This window comes from Ahaetulla prasina, chromosome 3, assembly GCF_028640845.1.
Source record: "Ahaetulla prasina isolate Xishuangbanna chromosome 3, ASM2864084v1, whole genome shotgun sequence".
NCBI lineage: Eukaryota > Metazoa > Chordata > Lepidosauria > Squamata > Colubridae > Ahaetulla > Ahaetulla prasina.
The window spans coordinates 210,273,864-210,288,723 of NC_080541.1; the positions used below are offsets into that span (position 1 = coordinate 210,273,864).

Sequence of the window (14,860 nt, forward strand, 5' to 3'; positions counted from 1 at the left end):
TCGTGCAGTATACAGGTCCTCAATGGAAGGCAAGTTGGTAGCAATTATTTTTTCTGCAGTTCTAATTATCCTCTGAAGTCTGTGTTTTTCTTGTTGGGTTGCAGAACCGAACCAGACAGTTATAGAGGTGCAAATGACAGACTCAATAATTCCTCTGTAGAACTGGATCAGCAGCTCCTTGGGCAGTTTGAGCTTACTGAGTTGGCGCAGAAAGAACATTCTTTGTTGTCCTTTTTTAATGATGTTTTTGATGTTAGCTGTCCATTTGAGATCTTGCGATATGATAGAACCCAGAAATTTGAAGGTTTCTACTGTTGATACTGTGTTGTCAAGTATTGTGAGAGGTGGAAGTATGGAAGGGTTTTTCCTAAAGTCTACCACCATTTCTACGGTTTTGAGTGTGTTCAGTTCCAGATTGTTTTGGTTGCACCACAAGGCTAGTCGTTCGACCTCTCGTCTATATGCGGATTCGTCATTGTCTCGAATGAGACCAATCACTGTTGTGTCATCTGCGAACTTCAGTAGCTTAACAAATGGATCATTGGAGATGCAGTCATTGGTATACAGAGAGAAGAGAAGTGGGGAGAGCACACAGCCTTGGGGGGCCCCTGTGCTAATTGTACAGGTATTTGATGTGATCTTGCTTAGCTTCACCTGCTGCTTCCTGTTTGTTAGGAAGCTTGTGATCCACTTACAAGTCTGTTCCGGTACCTGTAGCTGGTTTAGCTTAGTTAGAAGAATGTCTGGAATGATGGTATTGAATGCTGAACTAAAGTCTACAAAAAGGACCCTTGCATAGGTCTTTGGAGACTCAAGATGTTGTAGGATGTAGTGCAGAGCCATATGCCGTGCAGGTTCCAGACAGATGCACTGTATTCAAGAATTGGTCTGGCAAACGTTTTGCATGCTCCAGTTTGCAGCTCAATATTATTATTACGATTTACTTATTACGATTAGCCAGGATTTGCCTAATAGAGTTGAGTTCGTAATAAATACCGGAGGACGATGAGCTGGGAGAGATAGCAAAACGCGGAAGCCTCAAGCGTTAAGCTGCGTTTACCCAGTTCGCCAAGGCAAAAACCGAGCCGACCCCTTTCGGGTAAAGAGCCCCAGGTGCGAAGACAGCCGGCAAGCAGCGGAGAAAAGTGCCAAAAAACCAAGCCAGAGAGCCGGCGTCTCCTTGGTGGGTTGCTTTGGAAAGCGAACTCCAGCCGGGAAGCCGCTGGCCCTTTAAAGGAGGGAGGGCCGTGGGTGGCTGTTTCCCTTCTCTCTCGGGGCCGAGGTGCCGCCTTCCTCGCTCCAGAAGCGCCGGGCAGGGAAGGCAGCGCCGGGTCAGCAACTCCGGCTGCCATGCGGTGGCTAGGCCAACCTTGCGCCCTGGCTCCGTTTTTGCCCAGGGGAGCTTTCCAAGCGATCGGCGGGCGTTTTGCTTTGGATCAAGCAGCTGGCACGGGCTGCAGCCTCCGATCGGGGGCAATTGCGGCCGGCGGCGCTGCGCCGAGGTTCCTGCCGGGCCAGGGACAGCTCAGCTGGGCAGACGAGAGTCCCCTTCCCGGCCGAGGGCACCAGCGAAGCGGTCTCCGGCTCCTGCGCCGCCTCTTGCGGGAATCGGGGCTGCTGCTGCGCCCTGCTCGCTTTGCGCTCCCGGCGGCGGCGGCCACCGGCGGTCCCTTCCGCAGTGGAACTGAGCTGCCGCGCCGCTCGTACAGTCAGCTGGAAACGTCGGCGGTGGATCCCAACCGGCTGCGTCCCGAGATAGCTTGGCATGCCGCGAAGAGCGACTTCTCTGCCGGCGGAGAGGAGAGGCGAGGCGGGGGATCCCGGGGCAACCTCGCACCTCCCCAAGTGGGTGAATAACGGGCCGTGCGTGGGAAATGCGCGCTTGTATTGGCATAAAGGGGGTCCCGGTGGCGCGTTAAGGCTGGAGATCAGGGTGACCCACGATGCCCGCCGTACGAGTGAAGCGGCCACTTTGTAAGACCAGAGGGTGGTGCGTACGTGGCCTGTGTATTTCGGGGATCCCTCTGGGGACTTGGACTGGCTTAACGCGGAAGTGTCAGCAATTGGTTGGCGTGTCTTGTGAGTTCACTGATAATAACAAGGGATAATAATATATCAATAATAGGAAGATTAATAATTTATGTACCTTCCATTGAAAATTGCCCAGAAGGTGAAACAGGAAGATTTTTCTGAGCACCTTCAGAAAATATTGGACAGCAGGTTTATAAACAACATTTTTTTTTATGTTAGTCGTTATGGAGTAAAACATGATTTAGCACTTAACTCCCCTTCCTTTTAATAATACTTAGCAGGTTTGAACTGGAGAATTCTGCTGTATCTCCCTAGTGTGCTCAGCTATCCTTTGGGGGAGGTTTGTCTTGTGTGCATGCTACAGATAAAAGGGTGAGACTTAGAGGGGCGTGTGTGGAAGGGCAGTTGTCACTTATCTGCCATGAACTCACAGTTTACATCAATTTTCTATTATCTGCTGCCTGCCAGAAAGAGGTAGAATTACAATTCCATCATTATTTTATGTATTTAGGTTTATAGGCCACAATTATCAGTGCGGGGCAAGGTTGTCAAAACTGCTGCACTATAAGACTTTTGTGTTTGCTTATTTTTTTACCGTCATCTTACAATATATATGTCAGAAAGAACAACAAATTCCTTCTGTTTTTTTTACCCGCAACACGTGTAAGCAATTGCAACATGTTTAAGCAATCGGATAAAGGCTTAGAAGAGTAATTTGAAGTAACATGATACAGCTTGGTGGTAACTTTGATTTGCATTTTTGGAAACATGCTGTACATACCAATCAACCCACTGAATTTACAATTCATTGGATTGTGTAAACACAGATGATGGAGTAATTCAGAAAACAGGTTAAGAATACTGTGCGACTCAACCACTGTTGTTGTTTTTAAAGCACCTGCTTTTCTGTTGAATGATATCCAAGGTGACTTACAATCGATAATAAAGCAATCTAGCATCACAAAAATAATAAGAAAGCTGCACCAAAACTTGGAGAAAAATGTTTTTATTCAAATAGGCTTTTGGCTTTTTCAGCTAATGCGGAAATCTAAATGAATTTGACAGCATAAAAATGAAATAAAGCAATATTAGAAGACAGGATTAACTCTTGCACTTTAATTATAATTTACTATTTTTAGTGTATCTTAATGCCAGCCTTTCTGAGCACTATTTGTTATGAAAAAGTCAGATTCAATTTAATTAATTGACATTCCTTTGTGCATAAGGAGGAGCAGTGGAAGAAACAGGGCTTGTATTTACCTTCTGGAGATAGCCAGGGATTTGTTTAATAATGTTGGTCAGAGATCTATTTTATATGAGGGAGGGTGTTTTTTAGTTGTTTGGCTTCTCTTGTAAGAAATGTTGGCTGTAAGTATGAACTTATAGAAAGGAACTCGCTTCGCTGAGCCTTTTCCCTTTTGCAGGATCTTGGGCCAAGGTTACCCTCAGCACTATTTTCTTATCCTTTCAGCTCTAGGAACCACCTCTTGAACCCGAGACCTTGTGTATCCCGACAGAGAGGCAGTACAGTATGCTGTAGTACAGGGGTAGTCAACCTGTTTATATATACCGCCCATTTTTGTATCTCTGTTAGTAGTAAAATTTTCTAACCGCCCACCGGTTCCACAGTAATGTGCTGTGTATTGTTGTCTGCACATGCCTCTCGCGCATTGTGGATTCAGGTTGGGAGGGGGCGCCAGCTACCAGCTGGGTGTCTGTTACAGCTGGGTGATGTGGGGGGGGGGAGATGCGTGAGCTATTCTGGGACGAGGCTCTTTGGTTTCCGGTCACACTATAGCGCCATTTAGTTTCACTTACGTAATGTGAACTAAACTTATGCGCTGGTGATACAGATAGTATATTTTCAGAAATTTAAATTGTCACAGGGAATTTTATGAAAACCTAATGAAAATGTTTTTAAATAATGCTATGATTTTTTTTAAAAAAGGTCAATTAAATTAAAAAAAAGGAAAGTGCTTCAGTATCGGTACTGAAGCACTTTCCTTTTTTTTAATTTAATTGACCTTTTTTAAAAAAAATCATAGCATTATTTAAAAACATTTTCATCGGTACTGAAGCACTTTCCTTTTTTTTAATTTAATTGACCTTAAATCAAAACCCCTACCACCCATCATGAAAGCTGGAACGCCCACTAGTGGGTGCTAGGGACCAGGTTGACTACCACTGCTGTAGTAGCTCAGGCCTAGGATGGAAGAGACTCAGTTCAAAACAACTCTCAGCCATTGAAGCTCACTGAGCCCAGTCACTGGCTAAATTGGAAGAGGAATTGCTGAGCAAATTACCTTAAGTTTTGGCTCTATAACCGTGGTGGCAAACCTTTTGGCTTGACGTATCAAAAATTCAGAAAGTGCCCTAATTTGACTCTGCTAGCATGACACATACACACATACACAACCTAAACAAATGAGAAACAATCATCTACAGAGACACCCCATCTAAGCCATCCTGAACAGCAGCATTCGGCGGCAGCACCGAGGCTGGGCCTGTAGTAGAGGCTCAGAGCTCAACCTCAGCTCTACCACCACCACTGCTCTTCAAAAATGGCCGCCTCACACCATTCCCCAAAACATGCAGGGAATGGGGTGATTGCCCCTGCAGCTTGGCAGTCCCAGATAATGTTCTCTCTGTTGACAGACCCCTACAGCCTACTTGATGCTGCTGTGGGACACACAAGGTCTTGGGAGAATGCTCTCCCATGGCCACTGTAGCCTCCAAAAACCAGACGAAAGCATGTCCCATTCTTGAGCGACTTCCAGAAGCCACAGGAGAGCACGTCCATTTTCACACGGCCTCCAGAGACTCTGAAAATTGTGCAAGAACAATGTCTATGGATATTCTCAGTCATCCAGATTATGGTTTTTCATTCCCCACCATCCAGCCAGAGCTGAAGAAGCTTCATGGATGAGAAACGAAACATCAAAGAAAAACCGAGACGTTCTTGAAAAAGCACCTTTGGGACAGATGTGCAAGAACAAAGGCAGGCTTTTGAGAGTAATAGTTGGGTATTGATAAACACTGGCTTGTCATCTAAAACGTCATATATAGGTTCGCCATCACTGCTCTAGAATGTCTAGATATTCTCTGCCATTGAATTACAACCTCTTCCCCAAAGCACAGACCTGCTTTGTGGCTAGCAATGCCATAGGGCAGGGGTCTGCAACCTTAAATACTCAAAGAGTCATTTGGACCCGTTTCCCACAGAAAACACTGGGAGCCACAAAACCTGGGTGGGCGGGGCCAACTCGATGTCACTCACTTCCACCAGTCACATGGCACACCCCCTCTAGTCACGCCTACCCAGTTGGTCATTAGGGCAGAGAACCAGTTGTTAAAAAACACCGGGAACCACAAAATCCTTTTGACATATCTCTCTCTCCCCTTCCTCCCTCCCTCCCCTCCCCCCCTCTGTATTTCTCTATGTCTCTCTCTCTCTCTCCCCCTCTCTGTATCTCTCTGTCTCTGCCCTGGCCGCTTCTCCATCCCCCACCATCGCCCTTACCTTCTTGGGCCAGGCGAGGAGTGACTGGGAAGGGAGGGAGAGGGACACCGCTAGCTAGTGGTGGGTTCACCTGAGAGGGAGCCACAGCAGAGAGCCCAAAGAGCTGCATGTGGCTCCGGAGCCACAGGTTGCTGACCCTTGTCATAGGGCACAGGCTCTTTGCCTTGCTCTGACCTTTCCTCTTCTGGGCTTGTGTTAGGGAAGTGACTGGTTTAAGAACAAGGACCTTCGAATAGGATGGCCTTGTCCGGAGAACCCTCAGAATCTAATCTGGAAGCAAACAGTAAAACAAAAATGTTTCTGCAAAGTTACAATCAGGCATATCTACTTTTGAAAAACATTCACCCCAAAGTAGCAAGCATATCTCCAGCTGGACAATTGTCTTTCCACTGCCTGATAATAATGCAGAAAATTGGAGTCATCTAAGACCTTGAGAAAATTCAAGGAGACTAACTCTATTATTGCTTTGTCTCTGTTCTCACCATTCTGGGACATGGAGAAAATCTATGTAGCTGCTAAGAGTTTACAGGAACTTGATGGCAAAATATCACTCAATGGCTGTGAAAGTTTGGCCATCAAGAAATATGACAGGAAGATAATGGATACCTTTGAATTGTGATACTGACAAAAGCTATTGTGGGTACCCTAGATCAAAGGTCTCCAACCGTGGCCATTTTAAGACTTGTGGACTTCAACTCCCAGAGCTGAATTCTGGGAGTTGAAGTCCACAAGTCTTAAAGTGACCAAGATTGGAGACTCATGCCCTAGATTGCCTGATGAACAAATCAATAAATTTTGGAAGAAATCAAGCCTGAGCTTTCATTAGAATTTTAAAATCACAACTTTTGTACTGGGGTTATGCCATGCAAAAAAAAATAATCAAATATATTGAAGAAAGCATTAAAGAGGAAGAGTCAATGCAATGGAAGAACTGTAGCTATGGATGCCATTTTAGCTACCATTAGCCACCCAACTGAAGATGGGACACAGTTCAGGGCAATTATCCACAGAGTTGCCATGAGTCAACATCAACTTGACAGCAACAAACAATAACGCTAAATTAGTCAATTATATCCTTTAATAACATTTTGATTTCAACGTATTGTAGAAAGAATGATTGGGAAAAAATCATCTCCTGCTGGCACATTAGTAGTCAAACCTTCCTTGCTCTTTCTGTCTCACAGAGTTTTCAATTCTACTGAATGTAGACTAGACCAGGATCTCCAACCTTAGCAACTTTAAGCCTGGTGGACTTCAACTCCCAGAATTCCCCAGCCAGCTTTACTGGCTGGGGAATTCTGGGAGTTGAAGTCTGCCAAGCTTAAAGTTGCTAAGGTTGGAGACCCCTGGACTAGACACTAGAGCCGTGATGGCAAACCTATGGCACGCCTGCCACAGGTGGCACGCAGAGCCATATCTGTGGACACGTGAGCGTTGCTCTAGCTCAGCTCCAGTGCGCATGTGCATGCCAACCAGCTAATTTTCGGGCCTTCTGGGCCCACCAGAAGTCAGGAAACGGGCTGTTTCCGGCGTCCAGAGGGCCTCTGGCGGGTGGGGAAGGCCGTTTTCGTCCTCTCCAGGATCCTAGAAAGCCTGGGGAGCCTGGGGAGGGCGAAAAACGGGCCTAGCAGGCCCACCGTGCCATCGCATGCCAAAAGCATGGGAAATGTCGGGGGGCGTGCATGCATGCGCAGGGGTCTGGGGTGGCATTAAATTATGGGAGTGGGCACACAGATGTGCAAACCCCCCCCCCCCACGCTCTTCCTGCTTTTGGCACGTGACTGCAAAAAGGTTAGCCATCACTGCACTATTGTAGGACAACCTTTTTGAAAAAACTCTTGCTTTGTCAAGATCAAGCCCAATGCTCTCCATTGCCTTAAATCTAGTCAGCAAATCAATAAGTCTCTGGTGACTAAACTGAACATCTTCAGTAAAGTGATAAAAATGCAGTTTAGTTCTCATCAGTTGTGCTATTTTACAAATTAGATTAACAGCATGCAGTCAATTGACAAGATGATTTAGAGGATAATATTGTTCCATATTAAAATCTACAGCTTTTTTTTTTTTATGAATTTGCAATTCTGCCACGGCCAAACCATTCTATGGGTGTGCAAGCCATAGCTTCTGAACATTTTAAATATGCTCTTCCCACAAAATTGCTTCTCTCTTCTATGTGTGAATTAATTTCTGGTTCTTGATGGCTTCCATCCTAAAAACTTTCAGAAGCTATTAAAGGCCTGTCTATTTTCCCAGTGTCAGGTAGAGTGATGTTTGAACCCCTGTGGGTTCAAAGGAAATGGATTTTCCTTGTTTATATGTTTTTTTGGGTGGGTGGGTGTGGTTATATTATGTATTTTTAATTGTAAAGTGCCCAGAGTCATTGGGAATGTGACAGCCTATGAACTGAATAAAGGAATGAAAAGTGATGTTCAGAGGCCTGTGACACTGTGCTTGAACATAGCAAAATAAGAGTTGTTTGGTGTAGTGGTTAAGCTGCTAGTCTAGAAAATGGGAGACTGAGTTCTAGTCCTGCCTTAGGCATAAAAGCCAGCTGGGTGATTTTGGGCCAGTCACTGTCTCTCAGTTCAACTCACCTCACAGGGTTGTTGTTGTTGGAAAATAAGAGTAGGAAGGAGTCTTAGGTATGTTCACCGCCTTGAGTTACAAATAAAGCAATAAAGGCAGGATAAAAATCTAACAAATAAAATAAAATGCACTAAAGTTACACTTATAATCTATTGTGAAGTGGAAAATATATATTTATATAAATATAAATATAAAAATATATAGGCCGGTGAATAGCGCAGGCTGGTAAAGCCTGTTATTAAGAACACAAAGCCTGCAATTACTGCAGGTTCAAGCCCGGCCCAAGGTTGACTCAGCCTTCCATCCTTTATAAGGTAGGTAAACGAGGACCCAGATTGTTGGGGGGGGCAATAAGTTGACTTTGTAAAAATATACAAATAGAATGAGACTATTGCCTTATACACTGTAAGCCGCCCTGAGTCTTCGGAGAAGGGCGGGGTATAAATGTAAAAAAAAAAAAAATGAATTAGAGATCTGTGCTGATCTTAATTAGAAACATATTAGTGTAATTGTTTATGTTACTATTTCCTGCAGCACAAGTCCACATTTAATTGCTTTCTGTATACCAAAGCTTTGTGATGATCTCAGGTTATCCGTGTCTGCAGCCACTTCCCTAGCACAGAGGGGGACCTGTCTCTCCGCATCATTAAAAGAGAATTATGCCGATCACTTCTTCTGCTTAGCTGGCTTATTTTATGGTTTGTAAGTTGTGCCAGTCAGGCAGGTCTAACAGCTTTTTCCAATTCACTGCCCTCCATATGTGTGAGACGTTTCATTTTCACGTTTCCAGCCAGCATGATGCTTGGCTGCTATAGCTGGGAAATTTGTGAAGCTTCAGTTGTGATGGAAGATAAGGAAGGCTGAGGTGTATATGTTGTATCTGCACCCCCCGAGTGCGGGTCCCCTGCCAGAAAGTGACTCGGAAAGTGACTCGGAAGGGCCATCAGGACTTACCTCTGGAGCACCGACTTTCCTGGCTCAGCTCCAGGAGCCAGAGGCAGGCCAGGTGGAGGAGATAATGAGGCCTCCGTCCCCTGAATCTTTCCCGCCCCCCCCCCCCGCCACACCTCCAGACCCGGCTGATGGCAATTAGGCCTGGCTGGACCCTAGGTTTCGTAGGCAGGAGAGGCGGGAACAACAGAAGCAGGGGTGGGGCAGGCCTAGGAAGTGCTGAGTCATGGAGCCACACCCCACAGGATATAAAAGCAGCAAGGGCTGCTATACCACTTCGTGGTGAGCAAATCAACTGCTTAGAGGGAGAGAATTAGAGCTGAAGTCCTGTATGTTCCTGGTTTCCTGGCTGACTCATTGGCATCAAGAGAGATAACAGAGACACTTGGCAGACTCGCTAATTTGCTGCCAGAGCTGATAGTTGCCGGCTAATTAAATCATTGCTCATGTCTCCCGGACTGCGGAGGGGGACAGAACAGTATATTAGTGTGCAACCAGGGGTGGGCTTCAAAAATTTTAGCAAGGGGTTCTCTGCCCAGTTACTGGGTGAGCATGGCCATGGTGGGTGTGGCCTAGTTGGCCTCCTGCACCATGGTGGGAGGGGGGAATTGTTGCCCTCCCCGGGCTCCAGAGGCGTTGAGCCTCCAGGAGAGTGAAAACAGCCTCCCAAAGCTCCAAAGGTCTTCTGGAGACCGGAAATGGGGCCGTTTCTGAACTTCCAGTAGGCCCGTTTTTCCCCCTCCCCAAGCCAAAACAGGCTGCATGGGGACTCCTGGGATGGGCGGGGTGGGAGGGACGGGGTTAGCCAGGAGTGGGATTTGGGGGTTCTCTGAACTGCACAGAATCTTAGCTAGAGGATTCTCCGGAACCCCTGCAAACCCCCAGCAGCCCAGCCCTATGTGCAACCATTTTTTAAAAAAATAAATGATTACAATTTAAAAAGGTCCATGGAACCCCTGGACATCATGTTTTATAGCATATGGATATCGGGATTTTAAAAATAATTTTAAAAACAGTATTAAAATAAGTAATGCAAAACAATAGTTTTTAAACTATTTCTATTGTGTAAGCCGTCTTGAGTCGCCATGGGCGAGTTAGGTGGCAATATAAATTTTCTAAAATAAAAATAAGCCTGCTAGGTAACACATCTAAAACATTTCATAAAATCATCTTTCCTTACTATCTCGCTCAAATCTCTGTCCTAAGCTTTTTTTTTTTTTAATTGAAATCTATGGAAGAACTATTGGGGGACAATATGCACCAGGTTCTGCTAGATTTCCTGTTTTCCCAGATTCCTCTTTGCTCTTCAACGCCTCTTCTGTTTCTTAACATACCATATACAGACACACACACACACACACACACACCCCACTATTTACTATTGAGATAATTTGATTTTCAATGTAGGCATGAACTTTGGGGAAATTTATTCAAATTTGTAGGCTCCCAGAGTACTTGACTCAGTGTTAATGTTAAAATAACAGTTTTTGGGTGATTTTGCAAACTTTTAATTAAAAAGCTAGGATGAATGCTATCGTTGCTGTCTCTCCGGCCCCAGCAAGCTGTTGTGAAACCCATGTAACGTTTTATTTCTTCAGCTGCCTAGCAAAGAGTGTTGTCTGCAAGTTGTTAGCGCCAACCATTTCCTTTCCGCAATGTGCCATGTTTTGTTATGAGCATACATATTGCATTACACAGCAGGAGCAGGAAAACCAAAGCTTTGTTCCCAGAGGACTTATTGTACATCGGCATCCTCTAAGCGGTGACAAGCGTTATTGTGCACGTTGCCTGCAACAGTACAGAAGTCTCTTTTCTTCTCCCAGGATTTGCAAAATCTTTGGAAAAAACACATTGTTTTGATCTAGACCAGGGGTGTCAAACTCAAGGCCCCATGGGCTGGATCTGGCCGGCGAGGTGCTTAGATCTGGCCCACCAGGCCGGCCTAGAAATAACAAAGGACCGGCCCGTGGTGCCTTTGCTACTGAAAATGGGGTCTCTGTTCTGTTCTGGGCCTGGACACCTTCCTGTGTGCAGGGCCCATGCACTCCATTTTGGCTACCAGAGTGCTGCAGGAGGCCATCCTTGACTCAAAGGCTATAAAAGGGAGGAAAGGTAAAATATTTCACCTTTCAGACTTGCAGGATTCTGCTCCTATAGCCTATGTCAGGAGTCTGCAAACTTGGCTCTTTTCAGTCTTGTGGACTTTAACTCCCAGAGTTCCTCAGCCAGCTATGCTGGCTGAGGAACTCTGGGAGTTGAAGTCCACAAGTCTGAAAAGAGCCAAGTTTGCAGACCCCTGGCCTATGTCAATAATTTATGGTTCTTGTCGTCTTATGGGGTCAGTTTCTTGATTTGGTCTCTCTCTCATAGGGTGATCAAGTAGATCAAGTATGTATTTAAAAAAAAACAATCACAGAAATGTACGCCCGTTTTTATAGTGTATAAAGCCATGTGTGTGGAGGTGCGGTCCTGTATCACACCCACCATGGTTATGCCCCCGCGCCACACCCCCACGCCACACACCGAAGAGGTTGTAGAAAAAATGCTTTTAAAAGTTAAAAAAAAAAAAGTTGACCCACCCAGTCACATTACCCCTCCCCCACCAAGCCACACCCACAGAACCAGTAGTAACAAATTTTACATTTCACCACTGGGCCAACTTTTATGTACCAGTGGTTTGTAATATGATGTTTGAATAAACTGCACCATAAATTACAGGATCCAAATGATGAAATAAACATGCTCTAGAATAAAAGTTACTGTAGAAACAAAATGGCTTATTTGTACGGTAATAACAATCAGCCTTCTTTCTCTCTTACTTACCTCCAATATTCAGACTACAGGTACATCTCCGGAAAACGTCAGAGATCCCAGCCAGGAAAATGGGAAGAAACCAAATAAATCACAACAGTTGAAGAAAATTTTTAAGGAATATGGAGCTGTTGGAGTAACATTTCATATAGGGATTTCTTTGGTATCTCTGGGGATGTTTTATCTCATTGTATCAAGGTAAGCATTATTATTGTTGGCTGTTATTGGTGCATTGGAAGTTTGATCACTTTACTGTAAATCAGGTTTGTGTGTTCTCCCTGTCTGATCTTCCCACATTTACAAAGAGAAAATGAAAGGTCTTTTTTCATTTAAAAACTTTTAAGCTGAATTTATCTTCAGGGTATTAAGGTGCCCCCCCCCACACACACAGATTTTTCTCCATACAATCTTTTAAAAGCTTCATTCAAGTTATGTAACTAACCAGGTCACCAAATCCCACAATTCGATCAGAGATAGAACAGGCTTATTTCCCCAAGTTCATAGGTTACATGAAAATAAAGGAGAGGCTCACTCTGGCTTATCTGTAGTCATCTCAGGTGATGACTCATCTGAACCATGGAATAGGCTTCTCCAGACCCAAGGGATACACTGAACACTTCCACTGTTTTGTCCCATACCTACAAAATGTTTGTTTCAGATTGGAGGAACTTGAACAGGAACCCAGCCAAGATTTCTTGTACAGGGTCCTTGAGTGGCTCAGACTGCTAAGACAGTCTGTTATTAGCAGCAGCTGCTTGCAATTACTGCAGGTTCAAGTCCCACCAGGCCCAAGGTTGACTCAGCCTTCCATCCTTTATAAGGTAGGTAAAATGAGGACCCAGATTGTTGGGGGCAATAAGTTGACTGTATATAATATACAAATGGATGAAGACTATTGCTTGACATAGTGTAAGCCGCCCTGAGTCTTCGGAGAAGGGCGGGATATAAATGCAAATAAAAAAAAAAGGTAGTCCTCAACATGCAGCCGGAACTGGGATTTTTGTTGCTAAGCAAAGTGGTTATACAGTGAGTCATGCATGCCTGACTTTATGATCTTGTTCTGCCATGGTCGTTAGGCGAATTACTGCAGTTTTGAACACTATAATCAGTGGAGGGAGCTAGACAGGAAGGTTGTAAATGGTGATCACATGATCCCAGAATGCTGCAACCTTCATAAATACATATCGGTTGCCAAGTGCTCCAATTTTGATGAAAGGACCGTGGGTTGCAGCTGTTAATTGCAAATACCACCTGTAAGTCACTTTTTTCAAATTTCATTGTAAACGTTGAACAATTACTAAACAAAGGGTTGTTGAGGAGTACCTGTATAAAGTTCTTTTGAAAAAAAAACACCCACCAAAATCATTCCCTTTCACGCTATTAATGTATATCGTCTGTTTCTCCTTCCTCTTCTCCCTTTTAGTGGAGTGGACATGACCACTATTCTCTTCAAGCTGGGATTTGATGAAGCCCTTGTGCGATCCAAGCTAGCTGCTGGAACAAGCACTTTTGTATTGGCCTACGCTATTCATAAACTGTTTGCTCCTGTCCGGATCAGCATCACCGTAGTCTCGGTGCCTTTTCTTGTTCGCTATTTTCGGAAGATAGGATTTTTCAAGCCTCCATCTCCAAACCCATGAAATTATTCCCTGGAATTAAAAAGGACGCTCCATCTTTTCTTCCTAGAAACATTTGATAGCTAATGCACTCTCTGGCTTGTCTGTTTGCAATCCACCACCACCACCCATCTCTTTCTTCAAAAGGATGGGAATGTGCTTTGTCTGAAATCAGTAACTGCTTCGAAAAGACTGCTGTCTGTGTGGCTCAGCTACATTGTTTGCTTACCGAGGCCCTGAAGAATTATTGATTGGGTACGCTGATAAACATGTCAAATAACACCACTAGAGCCTGTTATCTGTATGGAGCAGAAAGACTTTTTAAACAATGGGCCTATTCAGAATTGTCCCATGGTGGAAGATGTTGAAGAACAGGCATAAATGACCAGAAGGCAAGCTCAAGCTGAGGACTAGAAACATTTCCTAAAAACAATTTGACAGTGAAACCCAATTTCGGATTTCCTTTTTCTGGGATGCTTTCAAGCAAATTTTGATTTTTTGAACTGAATAAAGCTGTAAATTCTGTGGACGAAGTCGTCCTTCCAGTTCTGATTCTAAGCCTTCCCCATTCTCTTCAAACTTATCTGTTAAATATCTGTTTGAATTTAGGATGTAGATTAAATGTTATACCGCTTACACTTTGCTTCCTTTCATGTGCAAGGGTTTTGCAAATAAAAGTTAAAGCAATTTTAAATGAGACAAGAAACACCAATACCTACACGAATAAATATGGTACTCAATTCTAAGGAGTTCTATTTCTTGTATTTCAAAAGATAAGATTGTAGCAACTAGTTTTTAGTTGATATCAGCTACATGTAGTGCTTGTCCTACCACCATACCATGGCCGGGTTACTTACGGGACCGCCTACTGCTACCGGATACCTCTCACCGACCCGTGCGCTCTCACAGAGAGGGACTCCTCAGGGTGCCGTCAGCGAGACAGTGTCGTCTGGCGACACCCAGGGGAAGGGCCTTCTCTGTGGGGGCTCCCACCCTCTGGAACGAACTCCCCCCAGGACTTCGTCAACTTCCGGACCTCCGAACCTTCCGTCGCGAGCTTAAAACACATTTATTCATCTGCGCAGGACTGGATTAGTTTTTAAATTCGTGGGTTTTTAAGGGGTTTTAAATGGGTTTTTAATGGGTTTTATTATTTGCTAAATTTTAATTGCGGCCAAATTGAATAAGTTTTTTAGTGGTATTTTAATAGTATTTATTTTGTAATATACTGTTTATTTTATCTGCCTGTAAACCGCCCTGAGTCCTTCGGGAGAAGGGCGGTATAAAAATTTAAATAATAAATAAATAAATAAATAAATACTGCTGCAATTTGGTTATAAGTCAT

General features: G+C 44.4%; 1 protein-coding gene across 1 annotated transcript; it reads left to right on the forward strand.

The window, feature by feature from the left end:
* Positions 1-1,261: 1,261 nt before the first annotated feature.
* FAM210B (family with sequence similarity 210 member B) lies at positions 1,262-14,261 on the forward strand. The gene is made up of 3 exons (XM_058176370.1): positions 1,262-1,845; positions 11,925-12,097; positions 13,323-14,261. The coding sequence occupies exons 1-3, from the start codon at positions 1,351-1,353 to the stop codon at positions 13,537-13,539; spliced, it is 885 nt and encodes a 294-aa protein (XP_058032353.1). The 5' UTR covers positions 1,262-1,350; the 3' UTR covers positions 13,540-14,261.
* The last annotated feature ends 599 nt before the right edge of the window (positions 14,262-14,860 follow it).

Bases quoted from the DNA above. Each gene is read 5' to 3' on its own strand.
- FAM210B (XM_058176370.1), top strand. From the start codon at position 1,351: ATGCGGTGGCTAGGCCAACCTTGCGCCCTGGCTCCGTTTTTGCCCAGG. The intron at 1,846-11,924 runs GTGGGTGAATAA...TCCAATATTCAG, and splicing joins GCAACCTCGCACCTCCCCAA to ACTACAGGTACATCTCCGGA. The intron at 12,098-13,322 runs GTAAGCATTATT...TCTCCCTTTTAG, and splicing joins TTTTATCTCATTGTATCAAG to TGGAGTGGACATGACCACTA.